Source organism: Topomyia yanbarensis, chromosome 3 (assembly GCF_030247195.1).
Source record: "Topomyia yanbarensis strain Yona2022 chromosome 3, ASM3024719v1, whole genome shotgun sequence".
NCBI lineage: Eukaryota > Metazoa > Arthropoda > Insecta > Diptera > Culicidae > Topomyia > Topomyia yanbarensis.
This window is the reverse complement of record NC_080672.1, coordinates 340,185,447-340,211,129: the sequence shown is the minus strand read 5'-3', so window position 1 is coordinate 340,211,129 and position 25,683 is coordinate 340,185,447. Positions and strand designations below refer to the sequence as shown.

Genomic DNA, 25,683 nt, shown 5'->3' with positions numbered 1-25,683 from the left:
CATCCTTTTTCATCATAGAACCAACACTGTTCGAACGGCCTTGATCTCTACCAGCTGCCATGTACTTTGTCTAGTCTGTGTTTATATTATAGTCAGCGCAAACCTCTCGGATACAAATGCCTCTTCCACTGTTCTGCGTTCGACTCCAATGTGTCGATGTTAAGGAACGTGTGAGATCTTCCGATGATAGTTCCGTTTCTTCGCCCAACACAAATTCGTATCGTACCTTCGAGCGCTATGCCGAAGCACATGTTAGAAAGTTCGCAATGGTTAAATCCATCTATCGTTCTAAGCGTGTCGGATGTTTCCCTGGCTATTTTGGCACTTGAATTTGACCTATCTAGTGTCAAGAGAATAAGCTTAATTAATCTCGTCAGAAAGTCAAATGTAAGTGTTGTTTGCCACAGCTCGTTTCATTTCACTGAATCATACGCAACCTTAAAATCAACAAACAGATGGAGAGACGGAAATTTGTATTCCCGACATTTATCCGGAATTTGTCGCTGGGTAAACATCTGGTTCCTCGTTGATCGCCATTCTAGAACGCTGCTTTGTGTTTCTGAGCAAACCTCTAGTCGTACGTTTATTTTAGTAAAAAATTAGTACTGTCGCTAAGTTAGTGTCGGAGTGATGAGACGAATTCGAAACGCATATTCCATAACTAATTTAGTTATAGATTTTAAGCTCTTCGCGCGCAAAGATGGGTTTAAACCATTTTCTCCTCAGAGGAGAAAAAATATACCTACCTATCAATACACACTCATGTTCGTTTCTAATAAGATAAAATATAACAAATTCGTTTTTGAAAGGTCAGATCGGACCGGACTAAGTCGCAAAATATCCAAAAGTGCGGTTCCTCTGCGAGCAAGCATTTTCTGAAGTTTTTTGTCACTATACTGCCTATTATCGCAAGTGAATCCCATAGAACATGGGACTGACTTGCAATTATGACAGTATAGTATGTAACTAATTGTATGACCTATTGGAATAGTATTCAACAGCTAAGTTATCTAATTATGGAATGGCGAAATCGCATTTTATAGATATGCTTGAACACAGGCTTACGATACGCAGTTGCTGCAATATGCACAATTTGACTGTAACACATGTTACAAGTATAGTAATAATTATGAAATCTAAAATTAGCAAAATGTTTCTAAGCTTTCAAATTACATTGCAAAAAATACATTTTCTGTATGTTCTGATCTTTTTTTTGCACGCGTTTCTAATATTAAGTGTTAGTTGTGTTTCGTCCAGACAAAACATATGCCCGTGTTAAGTGTCATTCTATTCGCATAAATGCCAATCATTTAGATGTTACTCTAGTGTTTAACAATAGCTTTATAAGTCGCTCTATATACGTGATATAAGATAAACCGAAATCGGACCACCTAGGTGCAGACCCTTCGATTGTATCTTGTATTTATTGTAAATTTGCCACGACACATTATCTCTATTTATTGATATTGAATAGTTTTGTGACTTGTGTATCCCGAACCCAATACGGCCTATTGCGGAAGACTCCCCTGTTTAGTACGTTGTTTTGTCTTTCAATCTAACAGTTTCCCATTCAATACCCAACACACTGACAGCAACCCCATAACCGTTGCTTTGCCTAAAAAACTAAAACTTAGATATCAGAAGCAGAAGAACGATTTATAAAAACTATTCAATAATTATATTCTGCTTGTGACATCTAGCGATCAAATTCCTCAATTTGTTTTAATATACTTGCATGACTGGAACTGTTTCTACATTTTATATTACAACATATCTAACCATAGTGTTCATCACCCCTCATTTTAACTAGTAGCCCTAGATGAAGCATAGTACTGTTCACGCGAGCTAACACTTCTTATTCGCTGTACTTCCAGCTCAACCGTGGCACACCCTTCGGAGCTTCCTCCCTCGCCACACCAGTGGGAATGACACAATGAAGCCATGGCAGCCTGAAATTTGTAGACTATTGCAATCTAACTTGCAACGGATGGTGACACTCATCGCAACTCGGACAAAGCAAAATTGGATACAAACTAAACGAAACAAAACAATAATTTTGGACAAAACTACAATTTGGAAGAAATCATCTTTACAGAAAACTTGTAGCATATAAGTGTTACTAGTGCTAGCGAACCACTTAAAACGGATAACTACGAAACTATTGATTAAAGAAAAACAGCACTAACCAGCAGACCCAGAGGAGACACGAATGATAGACAAATCTTAACCAAACCGGAGAACGTCAGTTTGTTCGGAAAGACTTACGCACTGCGCGTTCATCCAACGCAACCGAAGGAGAAACCCGGAGTAAGATACTAGTCGATGCATGCTGCAATGCATCCATATTGCAAACAATAACAAAAAAAAGTTTGCACTTTCCAGCTACCTTAACATTAGGTAGCACATCAATAGGAGAGGGAAGGGCTCCATTTATTAATTACGGCAAACGAGAGTGTAAGAATGATGGAAAAGTTTTCTGCCGCAGAATCTGGTTATCGTGCAAAAGGTGAAGAATAAGAATCGCAATTTTTATCGCAGAAGTTTCCCCCGAGCAGAAAACAAATCGTCATCGTTGTTACGCTACGCTGGAAGACTTGATGCGATGACTAGGCGGTGGAAAACTATATATGCTAATTTTTCTATTTCAATGATTCATCGTTTAGCTGCATCACCCTGCATAAATGTGATTGTGAAGAAAGATTTACAAATCAAAACTAAAAACAAAAGTTGACGAGCAAAATCTTCTTCCGGCAGTTTAGTAAACCAGTTTTAGGTTTTTGGTACGATCGCGTGATTGACAGGAAACACAAAACTGAACCTTATATCAAACAATGATAACGATAAAGGAACATTACCTTGAAAGTCTGTAAAAAAAAGCGCAACTGCCGCAGTATGTGTGTGATAGTGTGATCTATAGTGTCCGTTTGAAAGTTATGTGTTTGTAGTGCATAAAAATAAAACATAAAAATCGCAAATAAGGTCATTTCAAAGTGTCTCGATTGATTGTTCTTCTTAGGTTGGCGCTAAAGGCGCTTGGTTTAAAAATTCTTCTTAAAGTTCAAGATTTTTGATTCCTCTTAAAGTTATCTAACATCTTTTTTCTCGGGTGCCGCCTCAATAGTGGCTGACATCCCAACCAATCATCATCAGAAACTGACCCAGAGTTTTTCGATCAATTTTGCAAAATTTAGATGATCTACATTTCGATCAACTGGGAAAGATTAAAAAATTATGCTTACCAGGGTACATCCCGAAAGCATGGCGAGAAGTAATAAAATAAATAATAATTTATTCTCACTAAAGCTTTCAAGCACGGAAGTAGCCTGTTATACAGACGGACTCTCTGGTAGAGGGACGTGCAGGAGATGGTGTCACTAGTTAGGAAAATACTGGTTTGGTTTGAAAAGTTATGAACTTCTGCTCAGATATAGCCTGACCACAACAAGGCCCTTAGCTTGGACAACAAGCTATGCTAGCATGTCGAACTCAAATTGAAGCCTGTGGCATTGATAATACTATCAACCTCGTATGAGTGTCCTGATATTCCGGTATTACTGGACGCACTGTTTGGGCAACTGATTCTTAGTGCCATACTAAAGTTTTTCGTCCAGTGTGTGGAAGACCTTCAGGCTTTCTCACAGGCGTTTTGAACTAGTTGTGAGTTTAACTTATCTGCTGTTTGTTTGTAAGCTGTTCTTTTCCCATCCTTTCAATTCTAATTTCTCTTCTCCTACTTCTCTCTTCCTTTTGCCCAGAAAAATGACGAGGAGACATGACAAGGCGCACCATTTGAACCAATTCATTGTGATTCCTGATTCCTGATCTTTTGCATAAGTGTTACGATAGGGTAACCCTAGGCGGTTCTATCGTACAAATAATATTTATCGCGGCTTAAAAATATTACTTAAAAGCATTGTCGGCTGTCTATGTTGAAGCAAAAATATCAATAAGAATAAAGATACCCAACTTCAACGAAAAACTGGAGACAACATTTTGAACCTACTCTAGTAAAATTTTTACTCACTCGATTTGTTGACTACCAAAGTAGCAAAGCTTAGCTAAAACCACAGAGAAACAACCCACTAGTAGGATGGTACCAATGGACGATAAAGGGATGTCTCCAATAGGTTGTATGAAATATATGGAAGTTGGGTATCTTTCTCCTTATTCATATCTTTGATAGAAGTGACACTAGCAGCGCTGTTTGTCGCTACTGGTTGGCACGATTGATCGTTGAAAGTTTTCAGGTCAGTTGCTAGGGTCGATCTCCAACATCTTCACCTTTAGTATCGATGGTATGGTTCGTAAATCGTAACGGACAAGAAGTTTGCGGTTCCGAGGTAGACGGTTGCGTTGAGTCAACACTGGGATTGATTGAGAATGGTGATACCTTAGACGACATCTCACGTCTGGTTGGAACAGCTCTTGACGAAATTCCTGCTGGAATTCGTTTTTTTATCCACGGATACAGTTTGGTTGGTTTGGTAGAACTTACGGTGTTTCCGATGAAGCAAAAAATATGATACCCCGCACGTTCACGTATTTGCGTACCATGGGATGGGAACAGCTGCTGACGGTCTGGTAACATCACGTTGTACATAACCACTACGAACCGTTCCAAAACTTTGCCTGCGCCTCAGTTTCAACTATGGCTTTGATGAATCTTGACATAACCGTTATTCTTGGCTAGAAATTTTTCGCTTTGGTGCCGTGTTTACGACTAAACAGCTGGTCCTGCTTGGAACTGACATCGTTGTGGAAATTGCTACCACATTTCATCACCTCGAGCGAATTACGAATGTGCCGACCTGGAGACTTTTCGTACGGAGTGCTACGATACGTTGTAGATCGGTAGCATTGCAGATATGTATAGGTGACTTCTAGTTGCTCCTCTCCTGTCAGTTTTTTCTTCAGTGTGCCTTTGAGAGTATCAATCAACAAACCTCTCCGCTTGTCCGCTGCTCTGAGGATACGGCGCCGTCTTTAGTTGCATGGTAGCGTTAGAATCGCAATACTTTCCGAGGATCCAGCTATGTAGCTGTCTGCTATTAACGGTCACCAATACTTCAGGCACGTCGAACCTCGAAAAGATGTTTCAAAGTATGGCGAGAGGCTTTCCAGTGGTGACACGCTGTGTAGGTACTATCTCAAATCATTTAGAAAGGGCGCTAGCCAAAATCATGAACCAGGTTCAGCGTAGTTGGCGTGTACCATGGCTTCTCTTGTATTGGTCATGGCGAGAGCGATCTTTTCGTGTCTGGTTTGCCTATGCTGGAGATGGGCTTGTCAATGTTAGAGCAAACCATATAGTTCAACGCTAATAATCTCTGCTCAGCTGCAATTTTTTTAGGGATAATGATCCTTTCTCCGTATATACTTCTGTGCGATGCTGAGTGACTCCCGTCGAGTACAAAACTGTTCAATTTTGAGATCCCCCAGTTTTTTAGTTTACTAGCTTACCTTGACGATTTAATCTTTCGCTTTCTGCAAGGTTTTGATAGTCTCTGCGGCAATCATCTTGTATGTGACTTGCAGAAATCTGAAAACTGGTTGACAATACTACTGATAGATCTTTCGAGTCGAGCTCTAAATTATCGGTGGTAGTATGGTCTATCAACTCTATTCTCAAATTATAGAAAAGCATAGGCAACACCAATCGCTGCAGGAGTAGGCAGTATATGTCGAAATGCGCTGTTTCGAACCAAATATCGATCAATGTAGTTTATGGGAGTTGGCACGATAAAATATCGCCATGAAGTTTGGTTACACTATACAATACAGCATGGGTCTGGTTGTACCTCGTTTCTGCCGAAGTCAAGCTTCCGTCCGGAAATCATTGTGCTATGCGGGCACTTGTATCCACAGTGGAAACGTTTGCTCAAACTAGATTTCCAGTCCGAGATTGCATTGAGAAGAGGAGACTACAGAAACAGCTTTGAACCGGTTAAACGAACGTTACGTGACGAATGAAATTTTTTTTAAAGTCACGTAAATAAAAAAAACAAACATAAACGAACGTTGACAATCATTGAACCATTTGAAATATTTTTTTTTTCGAAAACCAATTCGAAGCAGGTCATTATAGAGTCTGGCGAAGTCTGTGTGCTTCCCTTAATAAAATATTTCCGCTAGATATGGACACATCGTAAGCGACAGGCATATTCATGGCAGCTGTGACTTTCTGCGGATCCGGACGAATACCTTCTGCGTCCAACAGTTGTCCCACGTACTTCACTTGGTTCGCGATCAACCGACACTTGCCAATCTTCCCATACTCATGCAGGTGTTGGCAGACCTACTGCAAGATTTGTTTGAGCTGCTGATGCAGGTAGTGGAAATGGGCGATTGGTCGGCTCCAATGTAAAGTTAACACAAATTCGGAGAGAGCGATCAGCCTTTCGAAAGATTACGAAGGGCGCTTTCCACTCGATAAACGTTACCAGATTAATGATATTTGATTGTTGCAAGCTTCAATGCTATACGTCGCTGGCTGAACACGGTCGTTTGAGTGATTCATCCACCTGTGTCTTCTTATTTAACGTCTTCATTTCGGTTGCAGATGGATGACAAGGGAATGTCCCAGAGAACGAACCGATCCATAGCATCTGTTCCTAAATATTTGGATTTGGTTTTCACACGCAACATTTACCCACTTTGTAGAGCAGAAGAAGTCTCAGAGGACGACCTGGTATCTCCCAGTTTTGATATGAGATAATAATGATATCGGAGCCGGAATCGAGCTACTCCATTGATGTTGACTGTTGCAAAACGCCGATCTTTTTACAATCTATCGGTACTCGAGCGTTGATTCTTCTGCTTGGGCCGCCTTATCGCTGGCCCATTGTGTAGCAATCACGACACATACATTTCTTGTGCGCGATACTACACCCCTTGTACGGTGATTTTGTTGCATCACTTCCCCCGTCCGGGCCGCATTTGAAGGCAGTGACGTGGATGCAACTGTATCATTCCCGATCAGAACCGTGTCCTTCATGCAATGCATCAAGCTATCAACATTCAACCGCTACTTCTTCGAGCGTCATGTCATTCGTTTTGGTGATCTTCGAAAACAGGCATATCCGCTTGCTGTACCGAATAGAGCCCACATACGAAGATTGCATTGCTCATCCCTGAATCCCTTAATTTTAGAGCCACACGTGCACGAATTCCAGCTTACACGAATAGCTGATAAAATCCTTGGATTTGGTCTTTGTTGTCGGTAAACATTGATAGCAATGACAAATACTGACACTGAAATGGATTTTAACTCGAAACGGTTTTGTTCAAAATTATGATCTTGAGAATGATGGTGATGGAGTGATGAATGACGTGTATTTGTCATGTGCGGTCGTATTTAGATTCTACAAAAGTCGCAGGACGTATGCATCGTCTGAAAACTAAAGCAGCTTACACGCACCGCGTGGACTTCTTCATTTGTTTAGTAGTTCATGAAGATATGCACCATCTGAAGACTGCTCTTCGTCAGGCAACTCCGAGGTGAAACTACACGAGTGCGGATATCTGGGAAGAAACTTGCAGCAAGGCGTGGAACATAGCCCATCATTCTCATGTAGATAGATGAAGCTGAACCAATTGTCGAGTATTATATCGGCTCCATACCGCTATGTACATCAGCACCTTCTCTCGCCATACCCATGTCTACCTAGCCCACGTCTCTCATATATATGACACAAGACACGCGTTCTCAGTGCATTGCTCGTGCATTTGTGGTTTTACAATCAAACATAACGCATGCATTAAAAATGGACTTATTGCGAATGGCGAGCAAAAAGAAAACTACAAAGGATTATTCATTGGAACAAATTTCCTTAAATTGTTTGTTTCTTATGATTTCTACAAAAATTCTGCGACGCCCAGCCTTGCGGCAATTGGTTGAACACATCCGTAGCCGATAAAAAGATGAATGTCAGCATGTTCTTCAGCTCTTTCTCGCCCTTCGCGATCAGCTACTACCCCCTTTTTGGACAAGAATGATTGGAGTAATTTTTCCTTGGACGCCCAAAATTTTTTCTCTCGGTGGCAGCTGCGGACGTTGGGAGGGTTGGTGGCCTTTGGTACAGTGTTCATTTTCAGCTTTATTTCTCGGCGCAATAGACGAAGGCCAGGTCTGGCTAATAGACCGCATCCTTCTTCGCCTGATACTTCTTGATGAAGGCGACACTTCCAGTAGCCACTTCGTGCTGTATATCTGTCCATTCAACGCAAGCTCCAATAGATAGAAAAGCGGCTTAAACATTCTCTTCTAGCTGATCGTCAGTCACAGACGGGCCTCTTTCGGGAAATTGATGGGGAATATATGTTTGACGTCCTCTCTTGTGGAGGATGTAAAATACCAAAGGTCCCAAGCCGTCAGTCGTAGCCGTCCAGCCTAAAGTAGTTTTCGTCATCCGTCGACCACGACATCGCTGTTCATCAAAAAGACCGACGGTATTGTGAACGCCAGATCGGCTATATCGGTCGGACCCGAAGTGCCTCCAGGTGTCCAACTTTTTCACTCCGGTGAAGCTGGCTTGTAGTACCAACGAACCATCGAGCATAGTTGCTTGACTGTTTTCGCCGTTATAGCCATGATTGCTGCAAATCAATAGACTTTTTTACGGCTCATGTACGTACACGCCACATGGCACAAATACTACATCACAAGCTGGTGGAAAATAATAAACAAAGACGGCAAAAGTAAATGGGATTGTTTACAACCAGGAAACTTCATTAGTGTTCATGAGACCGGTTGACAAGAACTCAATTGGCAACACAGTCACATTTTTCTATACACAACAGGGTTGCTATGATTAGCGCTGAATAGATGGGTTCAGCATCAGGTGGCCGGGTAATCGCCTGAAAAATCGCTTAAATCAGTTCATTATTTTAATGCGTATGTTATCTGCATACTTTTTTCCGCGTCGTAGGCAAATTCCACCATATCTTACACCAACTGCTTTCTCATCGAGTCTTGCACAGAAGTCTGAATGGGGTGCATTTACTCTCCGTAAGCTGTGACATCGTCTTGTGCTGATTGCCTTGACCTTTGAATGGGTGGTTCTGAAAATATGGTCTCATCAGAACTTCGAGATATATTCGATCCCCAGCCAGGAAGGATTCTTAGTGATCAGTAGGATCGTAGCATTAGACCTGCAATTGTTCATGTACATCAAGAATCGGTTGAAACATAAGTTTAAGGTCTGCAACAGAATGTAGTGTTTCGTTCTGCTTGTTTGTCCTTGAATTGCTGTTCTTCTGCTCTGCCGGTACTCGCATATCAGTCCCATATGCAAAATCATCATGTCGAGAAAATGCGCCCATAAGATTTTTGTTTTATTTTGCGCCCAGATGAGCTGCGTACGATTTACAACTGTGCCCTACCACCCTCCAAATCATTTTCATTGATGGGCATTTGATGAGGAAAGTCGAAAAAATTTCACAATTCAAATATAACAGATAAATATTGTCTGCAGCTTTCATCCAAAATGCATATGGGACTAGTAGGTGGGTACTTTTCATATGGGACTGACATTAGTTGGTTAGTTTTTTGAATAAATCAATTATTTTCAGTACGTTATTTGATAGTACAATTAAAATAAGACCCAACCCTGAAGATAACTCAAAACTGTTGAAAATGCATATTGGACTGTTGTGCGGGTACCGGTGCTTGTGGTTGGTCGCCATTGCTGCGAACGTTTTCATCCACGTGTGGAGGAATTATGACAATTGTACCATTTTGCCGCTGATTTGTTTCAATAGAGCATCGGTTTTCAACCATTTTCGAACCGTGGACCCGTTCACAAGCACCCAGGCTTGTTGCGGACCCCCACGGCTAAATATCCATTTTCGGTGGCATCAATATAATATTTTCAGGCTGTTACAAATAAAAGTTCGTTTCTGGAACATACTCTTCTACGCGGACCCCTAGAAACTACTTCACGGCCCCCTAGCGGCCGCGGACCCCAGGTTGAGAATTGCTGCAATAGAGAAAGGTAGTGATTCAACCGTACAAATCATTAGTTTATTGTGTTTTTAAAATAATACTGAAAAATGATCGCGCATGGCACTATATTGGCTGTCTGCTGTTGGTCGCTCCTGGTATTGTAGTGAGATAATGGGATACATTTCCCAAAATCGACCATGTTAAATCTCGTGGTTAGATGAAATATTTGAATTGGAGGGACTCCACGGATTTCTATTCTCAACCTAAACAAAGGCATTATAATCAACGATTTTTGTACGAAGAGCACTTCACAATCGAGACACTTTAACCGAAAAACGCAATCAAACCCGACAAGTAATTCTATAAAAGATAACAGAACTGATTTACGTCCCAAGTGCAAGGGGCGCTAATGGCAAACGAAAAAAAATGTATATTATTTTCTCGACTTCAAGCAAGATTAGTTTTTAGTAAATCATAGCATTAAGTCACAAAACAAACTACACAGAACGTGTAAATAATTTATTCATTGTATTGATTTCATGCTGATTAGTTTTTGGTTCGTTCGTGCTTTATTTCCCGTTCCGTTTTCTTTGCTTCGGTACATCTATTGTTTGGCATAATTTATCATTCTTCTTTCCAACACCAGCCATTCTTGGCATACTCATCAACAAACAACTGTAAAACTGTGTTCGTAATGTAATACTTGATAGTTTACCAGCATTTCTTTTATTAAAAATGGGTGGAAAGTTCAGCGCAAAACAAAATCTGAATCTTCTTTGTATGCGCCCTAGAAAAAAAATATTCAAAACAAATAGCGAAAGAAAGTCCAACCCCATTGTGAAAACGTGACTGTGACGAGCAAGACGACGACCAGAAGAAATGCAGCCAAACAAAGGAAAAATATGATAAATAAAATCTTTCACGGAGATCTCATTAATTTTTTGTCGGATCGTAGAATTAATTTTGTTCGTATCTGGCGCGCTCGAGTAACGAAGGCAAAGGTGACGAAATTTCCCCGTTTCTAAAGCCACACACGGAATAGTGGGTCGGTGTGTGCTTGTGTTGAGTATTTTGCCACCTTTACTACCCCTGTGGGGCTCCCAATTAACTGAGCGGCTGGGCTACGAACGGTAAATAAACTATACATATTAAGTTCAATTCACCGCGTTTACCAGTAATACTTTTTCCATGTCAGTACGGATTTTTTTGTTTGCGGAACTGAATGGGTGACATGTAAGGCAGAGTAACGCAAAAGAAATTAATCCAGCTAGATTGAATAGGCGGCAGCAAAGTGTAAGAAAACTGATTGTACATACTATCGAAAAGGATAAAGTAAAATATGATAATGAGAACAGTTTGAAGAAATTAACGGTGAGCCAGAAGTACGAAGTCCATGTGCTCAATTGAGCGTTTAGGTTTGTAATAAAGGAATGAAACCAACTATCTAGTGGTTTGATAAAATAAGAATACTAAACTGGTGTGATTCAGACGTAAGCAACTATTGTGTAATGCAACATTTTAGATTAATTCCTGAGCCAAGTGTAGTATTCAAATGTATGGGCAAGATGAAGAAACGAAAAAAAAACGAATGAAGGGAAAAGCTTTACCACACGCGGAGCGAGAGAAAGTGGCTGCGTACGTGTTTGTAGCCAAGACACAAGCATTTTATAGCAAACTTATGCCATGATGGTGCTGCGATCGCCAAGCAGAACAGAATCCTCTCTCCACGTAGAAAAAAAAACATGAAACAAGACTTGATTTAGATTCATTTTACATAGCGTAGTTTGTTGGTTTCCAACGAGACTTTATAACTTTAATTTGTATCGACGTAAGATACCCGTAGCTCATTTTATTTTGAGTTTTATATTATAATAGGCATGATGCACCGAATCATAACCGTGCGGTGTTATGAATTAGCGATTTTAGCTACATATTTTCGCTACGAATACATGAAACGGTATCGCTATGAAACCTATCATTGTGACTATATCTAGTGTATTACTGCTCGAAACTACCAACAACCTAAAAGTAGACATTAACTGAAAGGAAAGGAAAAGTTAAGCAAAATGCCAACGGTAACACTGAAGACAGAACGATAAAGATTAGTTGTAAGCAAAAAAAAATCTGTGTAATTAGATGAAAATGTAAAAATTTTGTAAAAAAAATAGAAAATCAAAACGCACTTAAACCAGACAGAACACCTGCTTGTTTTTATTTAAGTTTGCACCTTCCTTATTGTTTGCCTGCTGTTTAGTTTGCTCTTCCAATGGTTCGCTATTTTCTCTCTGATTATCCTTAGTTCGATTGCAGTTCTGATATGATTTCATTCAATATTATTTGTAGCTTTTAAAAGGTTCCACAGACGTCTGATGTCGCTAATAAAAGTGCGCGTTTACATCGAATCGTCTTTAACCCATTATAACCCAGGGGTTTCAAAAAGTGAGCCTAATGCAGCGATATCTTCAATTCCACCAAAAAATGTATCAAAGATTATGGGAAAAATAAAATTACTGCTGAAAATGGTTTTGAGAATGAAAATATTTCGTGCAAAAAATTTCGTACGCTTAAATAAAAACAACAAATTTTAAGTTGTTTGACATATTTCTTCGGATTTTCTGATAGACAACACTTTTTTACACCTGTAGGAACGTTTTGTCACATAATGGAATTATTAGCACGAATTCCAACAATAAAATTCAATTAAATGTATTGCTTACTTTTCAGCCGCCATTTGCCCCAACTATGTTCAAAAATGTAAACAAAATTATAAAAAGTGGCAGTTGTCTTGTTTCACAATGAAATATGAGGTGCTATGATCCCATTAGTGCAATAATAAAGCAGTTAGATACCAAAATTCTGCAGAAAATACGCGTTAAACGATGGATAGTTCTGCGTATGAAATTTCATACGCTAGGATATAATGGGTTAATCCTGCGCAAACCAGGTCGGATCGACTGTAGGCTATCGCGTGTATGGGGATGTCTAGGCTAGCGTATGTAATCTCAAATGGTCTGCGGAGGGTTAAAGACGCTATTTGCACTTATCCCTTGGTTGTTAATGGTAATGAATACTATCATAGACACTAGTAAGATGATATAAGGTAACAGTCTTAATCTTCGATTCAGTTCGTCGAGCTGTCTGTGTGTATCTATGTGTGCGGCATTGAAAAAATACACTATTTTCTCAGAGATGGCTGAACCGATGTACAGAGCGGAAGCGCGCGGTTGGCCAGGTTGGTCCCCGCCAAGGACGCCAGCCTCAGAGGGGCGCTGAAATCATGAGGTTTTCAACTTTTGTGAGGATAAATCATGAAATAAGTCAAGATAATGTGTCATTTTCAAGTGAACTGAATGTAAACACCAACGGGTTGCAAAACTAATGCAATTTTTGCTCGAGGAGAAAGGTTCTAACTCCAAATCCTGTTTCAACTGACTGATTCCCACATGGGGATCATCAGACTGATACTCTTCCAGAAAAGTATAATGATTTGTCGTAGTGAGTGGCGTAGCTCTTTTTAGTTTTTCTGTAAGAGCGCATAGATTGTCTTTAAAGGAAACGCTTACGTTCCTAGGACCCTAGATCAAATGGACTCTCTCATAACCTTCAAGCAGTCGCGCTAGTGCACTAAGTGCACGCTGCTCTGAAAAGCTAGCGAAATCGTCTTAGAGCATCAGCGACTGCTCGTTCAGTGGGCCATGCGCGCGAATTCCGGAGGGATAATAAGCATACCTATTTTTCAGCATTCTCAGTGCAAGAGTCATCCTCACCATTCTCGGTACAACAGCCGAATAGGCAAGCGATTCTTGTCGATGAAGACGTAATTAAACACCAAAGATCACCCGATACGAGTTTGAAGTGCTTTCCGTTCCATTTCAAAATCCTTCGCTCAATGAAGCAAAGGAACCTTGAAACAGCCAACTCCGTGCTTCAGTAGATCCACGCACAATTTCGAATCGGTGACCCCACCGTCGATCTCAACTTTGTAAGCGGACATTTAGAAGTGGTAGTCCTTCATATAAACCTTTTCGCTACTAACGTAATTTTCTTTAGACAGAATAACACAATTCCGAACTCATCTGAACGACCTTTCGGGATATCTGTCACTGTTAATATATATGCGTTAGTTCTTTCAAAATCTTTATAATACTTAGCGGATTACCTTTGGTCCGAAAGAAACTGAAATGTGGTCCGATCGAATTCAATCAATATTTTTAAACGGGAATTCAGAATCTGGGTCTTTTTAGGAAGGTTTATTTATGCCCGGGCCTAAGCCCCGGCGCAACGTGAAATCTTAAAGAATACGAAGCCAGAGACAGAAATTACGGAAGATATAATAAATTGAAGGACAAACCAAAGTATAGTATAGTGGCGTAGCTCTTTTTAGTTTTAGTAAAGATTGCCCCGCAGTATATATTGGACAAACCCGCAGAAAGTTCAAAGTCCGCATTCGAGAACATAAACATGCTGTCGACCACGAAAGAGGCAACGACTCCAGTGTGGCAGCACACACTATAGCCCACAATCACACAATAGACTGGGACAGTGCGAAACTCGTGAAAACTGTACGGAAAGCTGCACACCTGAACGCATGGGAATCAATGTACATAGCCAATGCTGAACACGTGCTTATGAACGAGGACGACGCGCCAATATCATCACCCCTTTTCCACTTGACAAACCTGAAAATTCAGTGAATTTTTGGGTTTTTTTTAACTCTCTTCTCGACGAGTACTGCACGCAGTATGATTGTATGTGTCATCCAATAATCAGTCGGACATCGTCCTGTAGATGGGCAACATCGAGCCCGAAACCGGTCGACAAAAAGGTAATTTTTAATCTTTTTTTAAGTTAGTAAGGACAATAAGTGGTGTGTCCTGTCTCGCGTCGCGTTTTTGTGAGTGTGAATCGAGTCCTTACGTTGGCACAGCCCCAAAAACAAGTGTAAAGTATAGTAATGCAAACATTAGTATTATTATTTTCTTTATTAAGGCTTTAACCACTGAGGGTCATTCGCCTCGAGCAAATGCAAACATGTGGTTAGTCTGGGGGTTCACAAGGGATGGCATTCCCAACGGTTTTTAACCGAAACTGTTACGTTACGTCAGCAAAACTTTTTATGTGATTACCTATAAATGAGGAAACATTCGACTGCATTGTAACATTACTTTAATTCTCTCAATTCACGAAAGAATTTGGTGTTTGTGTCAGTGGATTCATGATCACCGCGACATATTCGCTGACAATACTGCAAATGCCTTTGTGGCCACCGCCTTAGGAGAGCGGAGTTACGGGTTAAAGAGTGCGGTCAGACAGCAAGAAGTAATACAGTTTAAAATAGGTGCAATTAATACATATTAAAATGGGTGCAACATTACTTAGATTTGCGGGTCTAGATCACTAAAACGCGATTAAAGTAGCTTTGACCACATTGGCCATCTATGGCGGTTGTAGATGCCCCCGGAGAACTCGCCAAGGTCCTAAGCTAATATTACACCTTTTTTTCAACGAATTCTTGACCGATTTTTTCAAACTTGATTTCAACAGAAAGATACATTGATTGCTATTGAATTTCATTTGGTTGCGACATTTGCTTTCGGAGTTACAGGTTGTTTAGTAAGGTCACACTTGAATTTCTTATATAAACCGTTACAATCGTAATACTCCAGAGGCTAAAAATCTATTGAAGTGGTCACAAAATTACTGCGATTTGCAGGTCTAGATAACTGGTTGCCAATCAAACATTCTTTGAATATACAGCCTTATTCTGCATTACGACGGATCGCTTTTTCGAACGAATGTGATTAGCATTCTTAATAACGAGGGAGCCTACTTCGAAAAAGCGATCCGTCGTAATGCAGAATAAGGCTGATATTGTCAACTATCGATAGTTCCGGAAGTTCCAGCTTCTGGGCATGTTCAACAATTAAAGCCACATTGGTTCTTCGGTGATGACGGAACCGATTTTCTCAAATCAGGTCTCAAATCGAAGGTATAATATGCAGTTGGGTGTTGCATTGCCCCCTTCCTAAACTGCACTGAGGACTAATGATAATGCGTTTTCGCAGAACAACACCGCTTTCCGCGGTTTTGCTTGATTTTTAGCGCCGCACCCTAGGCAGGAACCCCATATCGCAGTATAGATGACGAAACACTAGATATCACACGTCTCGTGCTGCTTCTCCGGCCGTCGACGATTGACATGATCCTCGCTATTGCGTTCGTTGCCTACGCCGACTTTTCGCAGGCGTAGTCGACGTGGCTGTTGAAGCTCGACCGGTAGTCGATTGTCACTCCCCAATTGCTTTAGTACACGCTTCGATGAAATCACTTACCCTCCGACGTAGATCTGCATCCGCTGCACCGCTTTACAGTTGCTGACCAACAACACTTCCGTCTGTTGTCTCCGTCACCGACACCTTCACTTCATCTAGTGTCTCACCCATCACCGTTAGTGACACGTCGTCCGCGAAACCAACGATTTCCTGGTCAGCCGCAAAGAGTTGGGCCGAGAAGGGAACCCCGAGAAACGTCCGTTGTGACTCGCATTGACTTCTGCCCTTCATTCTTTTTCAGGGCCTGGCATGGTCATTCTGTGAAGCGCTGCGGCAATGGCTTCCCAGTTGGCGCTGTTGATCGGATTCTTTTTATCTATTGTAACTACTGCGCAGCATCGATCTCATTCTTTAGTTTCTGTTAAGATGCCTTCTTAGCACTCCCGAGTATTATTCGAATTACCTCAAATGTCGATACTTCTTTGTGGAATCCGAACTGCATCTTGGACAGTCCGCGCTCACCCTCCCTGCGTTTCATCAGTCTGTTCAGGATAATTTATTCCAGGGGTTTTCTGAGTGTGTCCAGCAGACATATAGGTTACGAGGCTGGATCGCACGGTGACTTCCCTGGCTTTGGCAGCAACACCGGCTTCTTCCACATTTCGGTGAAATTGCCATCATCCAGACACTTCTGCATCACCACCCTGAACATGTCCGGATATGCCAAGATCGCACACACTAAAAAATCTGAATATTAATGATGACTCAATTGACTTGTCAACTTGCATTTCGCAGATGGAGGAAAAGGCACAAATTGATGCAGTATACACCGACTTAAAAGCAGCATTTGACCGAATCGACCTTCGAATACTTTTAAAGAAAATGTTCAGGTTGGGTGCGTCGCGCAATTTTGTTAAATGGCTGAGTTCTTACTTGCGTGATAGAGTTCTACGTGTGCAGCTTGGCTATTGTGTCTCTTCTCAGTTTACGAACAAATCTGGGGTCCCACAGGGCAGCAACATAGGGCCACTACTGTTTGTGCTATTCTTCAACGACGCAACTTTGCTACTTGGTTTTGGATGCAAGCTGGTTTACGCTGATGACCTGAAGTTGTACCTCGTAGTCCGCAATGTCAACGACTGCGTTCGGCTTCAAGAGCTTCTGGATACATTCGTCGGCTGGTGTCGTAGAAATTGGTTCATTGTTAACATCGCTAAATGTCAGATAATAACTTTCCACCGCATAGTCAATCCTATACTTTACGACTACCAGATCGAGGGGCAAAGGCTCAATAGAGTTGATCACGTCAGCAACCTTGGCGTCTTATTGGATGCTAAGCTAACCTTCAATCTGCACCGTTCAGCTTTAATCTTAATGTTTACATGTCGCACGTAATTTTACTGTTGACCCAATGTAAAATTATGTTTTTGAATAATTTGGTGTTGTGTAAAAATAAGAATGAACGTAATAATCGGTCATTTTGTTCGCTGGCATATGTCGGCGCAAGATGACGTAAAATTACAAGTTTTTCGAAGTAGCTTCCCGAAATGTCGCATGCGCTGCTTTTTCACTCTCCGATCTTGCTCTATGAGCCCGCCTTCTGATTCTGAGACAAGCAGCGTGTAATACACTGAGCTACTCATTTAACCGGTAAGCTGGACGCTGTCTACTGTGTGGTTCATGTTTTGCGGCCCCGCCGTCACAATCCTTCTTGTTCGATCAGCGGCATCAACGTTCATGATTCCGCTGTCCGGCCAAACTGATTCAACCAAGAGGTCTGTTGAACGCTTTCGTCTTCCAAGTTAGCTTGCCGGTCATCCTTCTCCATGCAGTTGCAGGGTTTCATGTTCGCCGTCAGTGAAGGACTACAGAATGTGACGGAATTTCTCTCGATACCGATGTCCGTTTCGTGAGCCAATTAGCTCACAGTTTTGTTACGATAGTAGGAGCCATTTAGCTCCCCGCTTCGCTGCGATCTACTCGACAAATTCGAATACAATGCATACATTCAGTTAGATTCCATACACCTATTCATCTAAATTAGTAAAATCCTAAAATGTAACGGTAACGTTTTCGGGTGCGTGCGGAAAAGAAGTGTCGCGTTTGGATATGTGTCAAAATCGCTTCACTAGCGCCACGCGCTTTGCAGTGGAATATTTTTCATAATATTAATCGGACATTTTTTCTATGGGTGATGAAAATTCATCTCGTGTTATGTCTGTTTGTCTGTGGTTAAACCGTGGGGACCCAGGGTAACTTTGTACGGATTTATGGTGCGAAAAAGGATGAAAATCTTTCCCATGAGGGTATCAAGATTCAGGATGAATATTGAAATATTCGGAAATACTCACTATACGGCAACTTTGACGGAATTACACGAAGTCCATAGAATCACAGAGAACAGACGTCCATCTACAGCATTCAACTTGTTTAAAATCTCTAACGGTTTCGAAGGTAGTTGGGATATCCAAACCAGGTGCACTACTGTCGTCATGTTTTTTGTGGCTGAGTTCGACAGAATTGACAGCGGTTATTCCTCTACCCAGTCAAACTAGTCCGGAACCGGTTCGGACTTCCAGCAGGAATTCCAGCTCAAATGCATCAACCGATAGAGTTGGAATCGGTCGTTTTCTTTGAGCAAGATTCCATACTGATTCCATTCAGGATATCGAACCGGTTCCGGAATGGATTTGACGGATAGTTGGGATAGGTTGATGTGGCGGCGATAGTGTTTATCGTATATTAATTCAAATGTTTACACACGTTTTTTAAATATTTTTGTTCGATCATGGATGTCTGTTCTCTGTGATAGAATTTATCGTATTGTTAGCTTCCGGAAACCATAAATTAAATAGAACTTTACCTGTACAAGGAGCCTTTAACAATCTGCGTTTCAAAACAGCTCTTTGCAGAGATAGTTGATTTCAGCAATTCACACAAGGCGTAGAGTTCTAAAACTGTATGTAGATGCAATAAAATATTACTATACGGCGGTCGTTAATTAATATCTCAAGGTAAAACGGTGCTTAATTTGTTCTACTGCAATCGGTGTAGTTCCAAGATGAACCGGCTTATAAATTTAATGTCTCTAAAGTACGTTCAAACGAACGTTATTGTTTCTGATTTTACGAACAAAATAAGAGCTGTAGTACCAGTATAGTATAAAGCGAAGACTGTATATCAAGAAGACTGGCAACTCTGCCCACAATTTGGAAACAGTAACAGCAACGCCACCTCAACTCAATGCGTTGCGTTGCGTTGTGACGATGATTTTGGCGGATTGCACACTGACTTCATCATGTTTGACTGCAGATTATCTAATAGGAATTGCTTAGGAAGTGGTATGGAGAAATTCATACCAATCCAACCCATACTAAAACCTCAACAGCATGACAGCCATTATTGCCGGCCGCCCCCATCTCCATCGTTCACGTGGAAGGATAAAGGATAAGGTAGACGGGAAGTGTTGATGCTTCACCTACTTAACGGAAGGTAGACAACTCATCAGACTCTTCCATAGGTGTCGCGGAGTTGGTGGTTTGGACGGGTATAAGGTCTGGGATTCGCCCAAAGCTAGCGATGCGACCTGTAAAGCATGGTTTATTAGGTAGTAGTTTAGTTTTTTTTACAGTACACGATCACTTGAAAAAGTAAATATATTGTTTAGTTTTTGGTTCTTTTTAAACTCTGGGTAGCCGGCTACAAAGAGTATCCTATTTTTTTCTAAACAAAAGCAATTTGAACTCCACACAGCCGACCGTGAGAGTATTGCCTAGGAAAGCTAATTCTATCTGCATAATGGTCCGGATCACTATTTATTGCGACAGCATTCAGACAAATTTCGCTATTTCTTTTCTACGATTTACTACCGAGTGATAATACGTTGCACTGACAAAGAGTATTTCCTATTTTCCATATCGGATTGTTTGTGAAATTCACGTATACGAACGATAATATCGAACATTGAAGGGAAATATAAAGCATCGTTAATCTGATGCACGGGTTTGTTAGCAAAAAACGTAAATTGAAATTAGATTCATAAAAACAGACGCGGTGAATTTTCAGTACCTATTGACCCGTGATCATCGATACCAGTGCGAATAAGGTTTTTTGGGGATAATTTCAGAACAACTATTTATTGAGAAAAATTTTAATCGAGGCTTCTATACAAACCGAACCGAAAGATTCACTCTGACAGACGCAAGCAGTTTCACGCGCGCGTCGTTTGTTCCCCTTCCCTGTCAGCATACGACTTCAGATCCTAGCCGATCTTCACTAATGCCACTCCTGCTCGAAACGATACTGAAACAGACTCCAATCCGTCAACCTGTCGAAGTGAACGAACTGACAGCGGTTGGGGATAGAACCCGACCCAGTCCCGAGTTTAAGTAAAAACGGCAAAAGGTAGCCTGTACCCCGGTTGGCACCGCGGGGAGGTAAGGGATAGGAGTTCTGTATCAGAGGTGAATGGCTACATCGATTGGCCTCATGTTGCACGATAATACAGCTTGCCAACCTTGTTTATTTGACACGGCTCAATGCGTTAGCATAACTGATTTTTACAATATGTAAAAAATTAAAATTCACTATCATGTGTCCATCGGGTCTTGTTGACGTAGCTTGCTGCTGCGTATTGAGATCCTCTTTCTTGGTGGTGAAAAATGGGGTGTGTTGTCTGCCGCACCTTGGAAGTCATTCGGTCCGTCTTCTCTCGTTTTTTTGGTTCACGTCCATGTCGTCATCGGTACTGCATTCATGATGTTCACGGTCCGACGTTCTTGTTTGTTTCTTGTACCTACGGGTCGCCTGTGTTTTCTCTGTAAGCGATTTGGTTGTCAGAACATCCCAACAAACTGCCCACGAACCAGGATAATGAAAAAAGCCTCATCAAATACTCTTCAAACATTTCATGGCATTCCACGGAATGTAAAGGAATGCCTTTTTCTGGTGAAGGTTATATGTTTCGACAATAAAACGGAAGTCCCCTGCCCTCCCACTTATTTCCTCCAATTCCTGTCAGTCAGGTACAGCTTTGTTCGTTATCCGGAGAGAACCAAACAATACCATACCTTAATTAAAAGCCAAACCCACTGAACCTAGGAATGAATGAGTTAGGAGGGTATGAAATGAGACACCAGTGAAGATCTTTTAACAATCGAATAGTTACCTTTCTCCAACCTTACTTGCACTCGATATGTATTGTGACTCGAAGACTCTATACAATGAGACGAAGCATTGTTGAAGAGAGCACCTCAGCGATGGTGCTTCTTTTTTGATTTTGATCCATTTTTTCCCATTTTTAGGAAATTCGAAGGAGTACGCTTCTCGCAACTTGTGGGAAGTGACTCAATTTTCGATTTCCCGAAAATCCGACAATTATCCACACGCATCAACGGTTTGATCAAAGAAAATTAAAGAGTAGGAATTTATAATCTAGGGTAAGTCCATACAATAAAACCCAATTTTTTCTACCACTTTTTCAAAATTGAATTGTTACGCAGTTGAACCGCAAGAGGTTGCTACATCTAGGCGTTCAAATGATCAAAGACGATGTACTTATGATCAAATAACAACGGCTCGAGCTCGTTGGGTACGAGCCAGTTTGCCAACTCATGCGTAATACCGTCAGAGCAGAGAGTTACATCTAACACTTCTTCTTTGCCAGATCGTGCAAATGTTGGGTGATTTTCTACATAAAGTATACGCAAATTTGTGCTGCTTAAGTAGTCCATCAATTCGGTGCCTCTCAAATTGATTCTGAGTTGCCTCAAATTAGCAACGTATGTTCTGATTTTGTATGGTAACACGTCAAATGCTATAGGGATAGGCAGTAGTTCGATTGTACTCCTTTTTGACAGCATTTTTCTTAGAGTTTTTTTTTTAATTTTTCTCATGGCGCTGCAGATGTGTAGAGAGTTCTATCAGAATTTATTATTATAGTCAATATAATGCATCAAACATTGCAGAAATTAAACATTGCTTTTTCTTGTATAGTCTTGGTCTTGTTATTTTTCAGGAATCAAGGAATTAATGCACCTAAAACAGTTTTGAATCACTACATTTCTCTGTCTCATTCAGTTTTAATTTTTTTTAAATAGTTCTTTCCGAATTAGTAATGTCTAATTCTAAAAAATAAACGTTTTTGCTAGCTTCTGGTTATTCGTTCTTCGCAATATTTGATATCATTTCCAATTGTCATACAGAATAAAGGAAAGTTGAACAGCTAAATCACCCCACACGTTCGGTGTCACCTTGGAATGTTTAAACGAAAAACCAAAGTAGAACAATAACTTAGTTCATAGATGAAGCACAAATAAAGAAAACTGCGTGTAATCAATTACGTGTAAGCCAATATTCACTGATCACAACCACTGAAATTACGTGTTGTGCCGATTCCAGACAATGCTGGCCATTGCTAGAACTGTACACCCAGAACCAACAACAATGCAATTAATGTTAATGTCCAATCAAACCTATCACATGTGATGTAAAACTTAAACCCAATGAAAAAATAGTACTTCAATGAAAACCTTACAAAAAAAATAAACAGCACTTTGTAGGTTTTGAAAAGTGTGTGCACATCCAAAACAAACAATGACTGATTAAATTTTGAATTGCGAAATCGTACATGAAACTGCATCGGAGCTATCGCAACTTCAAGCGCAATACAGCAATACACATCGCAAACAGAGAAAAATACTGTTATTTCATTATAGAAATAATTACTCTTAAGTTTGTAAATATGAAATGAAAAAGATCGATCCATTTTTCACAACAAGACCAGAGACATGCATTTAGAATTAGTGATAAAAAATTGCAGAGAAAATGTTGCAACCATCAAACAATAATTATGTGTAAGATTGAACGATTATTACTTGTAAGTAGCGACGCTTGTCGACCGATATCCTGAACAGATTGAAATCGAGTATTTTTTTTATTCGTGTCAAACTTAGAGTGTTGTTTAATGCAAAAAATGGGTGCAAAACTATCTATACATAACCGGTATCTTATTTGTTTGAAAAGCTAAGCTAATCCTCAAATCATTCAACTAATATAACGATCTAAAGAAAAAAAGCGTTTATTGAAGCGATTATGGGAAACCGATAAAACTATAAAATTTATAGTAGAAGTAATACAGCTTTTGAATGTGATAACCTAAGCAAAGGTAAAGTAAATAGCTAACTGTAACTCTGGTTAAATAGTGTTCTGTCTAAATAAGATGAATAGTATCCTACTGTACTGGCACCAAATCACCCTAGAGTAACAATGTTCACGCAAGTAACTAACACTCGTTTATCCTCATAACTCTGAACAGACTGAACACTCCGATAAAGTCTGCATTTTGCTCTGACATCTTCTCTGACAAAACCAACAAGACCACATTTTTTCCCAAAACAGTGACGATCGTCACTAGTTGTTAGTGGAATCCTCTGAACGCACGGTTTCAACAATCAGCCAAACATGCAAATCGATATTGAAAACGAGTTATTTTACACCAGTCGTTCATCAATACATACAAAAAACACACACACATACAGGAAGCACTGTAATCGAAATGGAGCATTCAGTCCGGTTTTTATATACAGTTAGAGTAATAGTTACATAATTTTTCGATGTTTAGTTCCACAGTAATCGCAGTAATTCCAATGCAGTTGGTAGATATATGTGTTAATAGAGACAACATGACACGAACCAACAGCAACTAAAGCTAAATAAAAATGTGTAAATAGCAGCACCAAGATAAGCCTTTGATAAAAGCATGTTTGAAGAATGTTATAAAAACTGTAGAAACAGAGAAATTTAATTAAAATTGGAAGAACAGAAGAAATAAAAAACGGTGACACATTTGGAATTTGAACACGTGTTTGCAAGCCTAATATTTAGCTCTCATGTTTTTGGACAGTTAAGAAAATGAACAAAATGTATAGCACAATATATCAGAAAAAGTGAATATTGCTAGCAGAAAGATAGTAATTAAAACTACACCAACAAAAGTTTGGGTAAAAAGCAAAATATCTGCTGTTCTAACTGGGAATAAAATTTAGCCTAGTTTTTCAATACAAATTCAGGAACTATTGTAATAACCTTGAATGAACAGTTATAATGAGAGATATATTATAATCTGACAGTTAAATCAGTTGTAAATATGTGTACATTGTAGTGATTGTGGGAAAAATGACAGCATAAATAAAAAGTCATTGTATAAATTGTATAATGTTCGTACCTTTTCTAGTTGTGAAGCGTTCCTATAAAAATCTACCTCAACCCATTTGTACTTTTCTCATTCATGCAAATTACAATTTTATTGTTTGTTTGGTTCAACATAAATTTGAAAATGTTTTGCGGTGATATTACACTTATCTTGTTCCGTACGCGTGATTACAGTTCTTTTTATTTGATCTTCTTTACCGACAAAATGCAGTTTATCGTATGTAGTGCTACGGAATCGTATAGGAATTATGAATTATGAATATCGTAATATAATGAGAACGTGTCGTTTAGAGAAGAGGGGAGGGGGAATTCTCTAGAAGTTATCGCGCTCAATATGTAGGGAAACTGTGCCTAAAACAGGCACCTTAAGGTTAAATAGCAAATCCGACTCATGCATTGCTCGCAAATTGAACGCAAACCGTGATTTGAGATCATATTCCATCAATATATTAAGTTGTACTAATAAAATTTATAACAGAAAGATTTTTAAAATGGTAATGAAAAGAGGCCCACAATCGTCTTTTCAAAGAGGGGGTAGGACGGACACCTGGCATGGTTGAGTTGGACATGCGGCTTTAGTAAAGATGAATATCAGACTGGCAACAATTTTGACTTTTTTCGGAACACTGTTAAATCAAACGGTAATTGGCTTCACATAACACTTGTCGAATATGAGTTTTTTTTCGAAAACTTTAATTCACCTACAAGAGTTTTCAAGTTTGTATGTGAAAATATATGAAAAACTAGCTAATACCCATCGCGCGTTGCTGCGACTTTCAACGAAATAGAAGGAATCCCAACCAATAGCACTATACTTGGTTTAATGCTAACTCTACCTAGATGTTTGAAGAAAATTACGCAAACTTCTATTGAGGATTATATTTGCAATTATATTCTTTCGAAAAATCGTGCAGATTTGATTTTAAGTTTATTGCATCATCACATCATGGATGCTGAACGATCTGCAGGTGCTGCAATAGCAGGAATAATACTTCCAACCCCCGAAGGGATTTAGAAGTTTTATTTTAACAGTGAGCGGATATATTTCGTTTCACGAAACAAACACTTCTGCTTGATGATAGTCTGGAACATAATCAGCACGCTATGTCTAACATGGTGAAATTGTAGGGAGTAAACATTGGCCATCTTTAGCTCCCTTTGTACTTTTAACAATAGATCTTAAAGACCGTCTCTAAAAGTAAATAGGAATCGTAACTCATATTTTTCAACATAGTGGGTTGGAACATGTTGGATGTT

General features: G+C 40.0%; 1 protein-coding gene across 3 annotated transcripts in view; it reads left to right on the top strand.

Annotated features, from left to right (window-relative positions):
* The window catches only part of LOC131692042 (serine/threonine-protein kinase NLK), a 307,702-nt gene extending 283,272 nt beyond the window's left edge, over positions 1-24,430 (top strand). For all 3 annotated transcript variants that reach the window (XR_009305902.1, XR_009305903.1, XM_058978878.1), the window contains one exon: positions 1,875-24,430. Coding sequence is in view for 1 of the 3 variants with exons in the window: in XM_058978878.1 (XP_058834861.1) it covers positions 1,875-1,929 (55 nt within the window). In the remaining 2 variants the exon portion in view is untranslated. The remainder of the gene's footprint in view (positions 1-1,874) is intronic.
* The last annotated feature ends 1,253 nt before the right edge of the window (positions 24,431-25,683 follow it).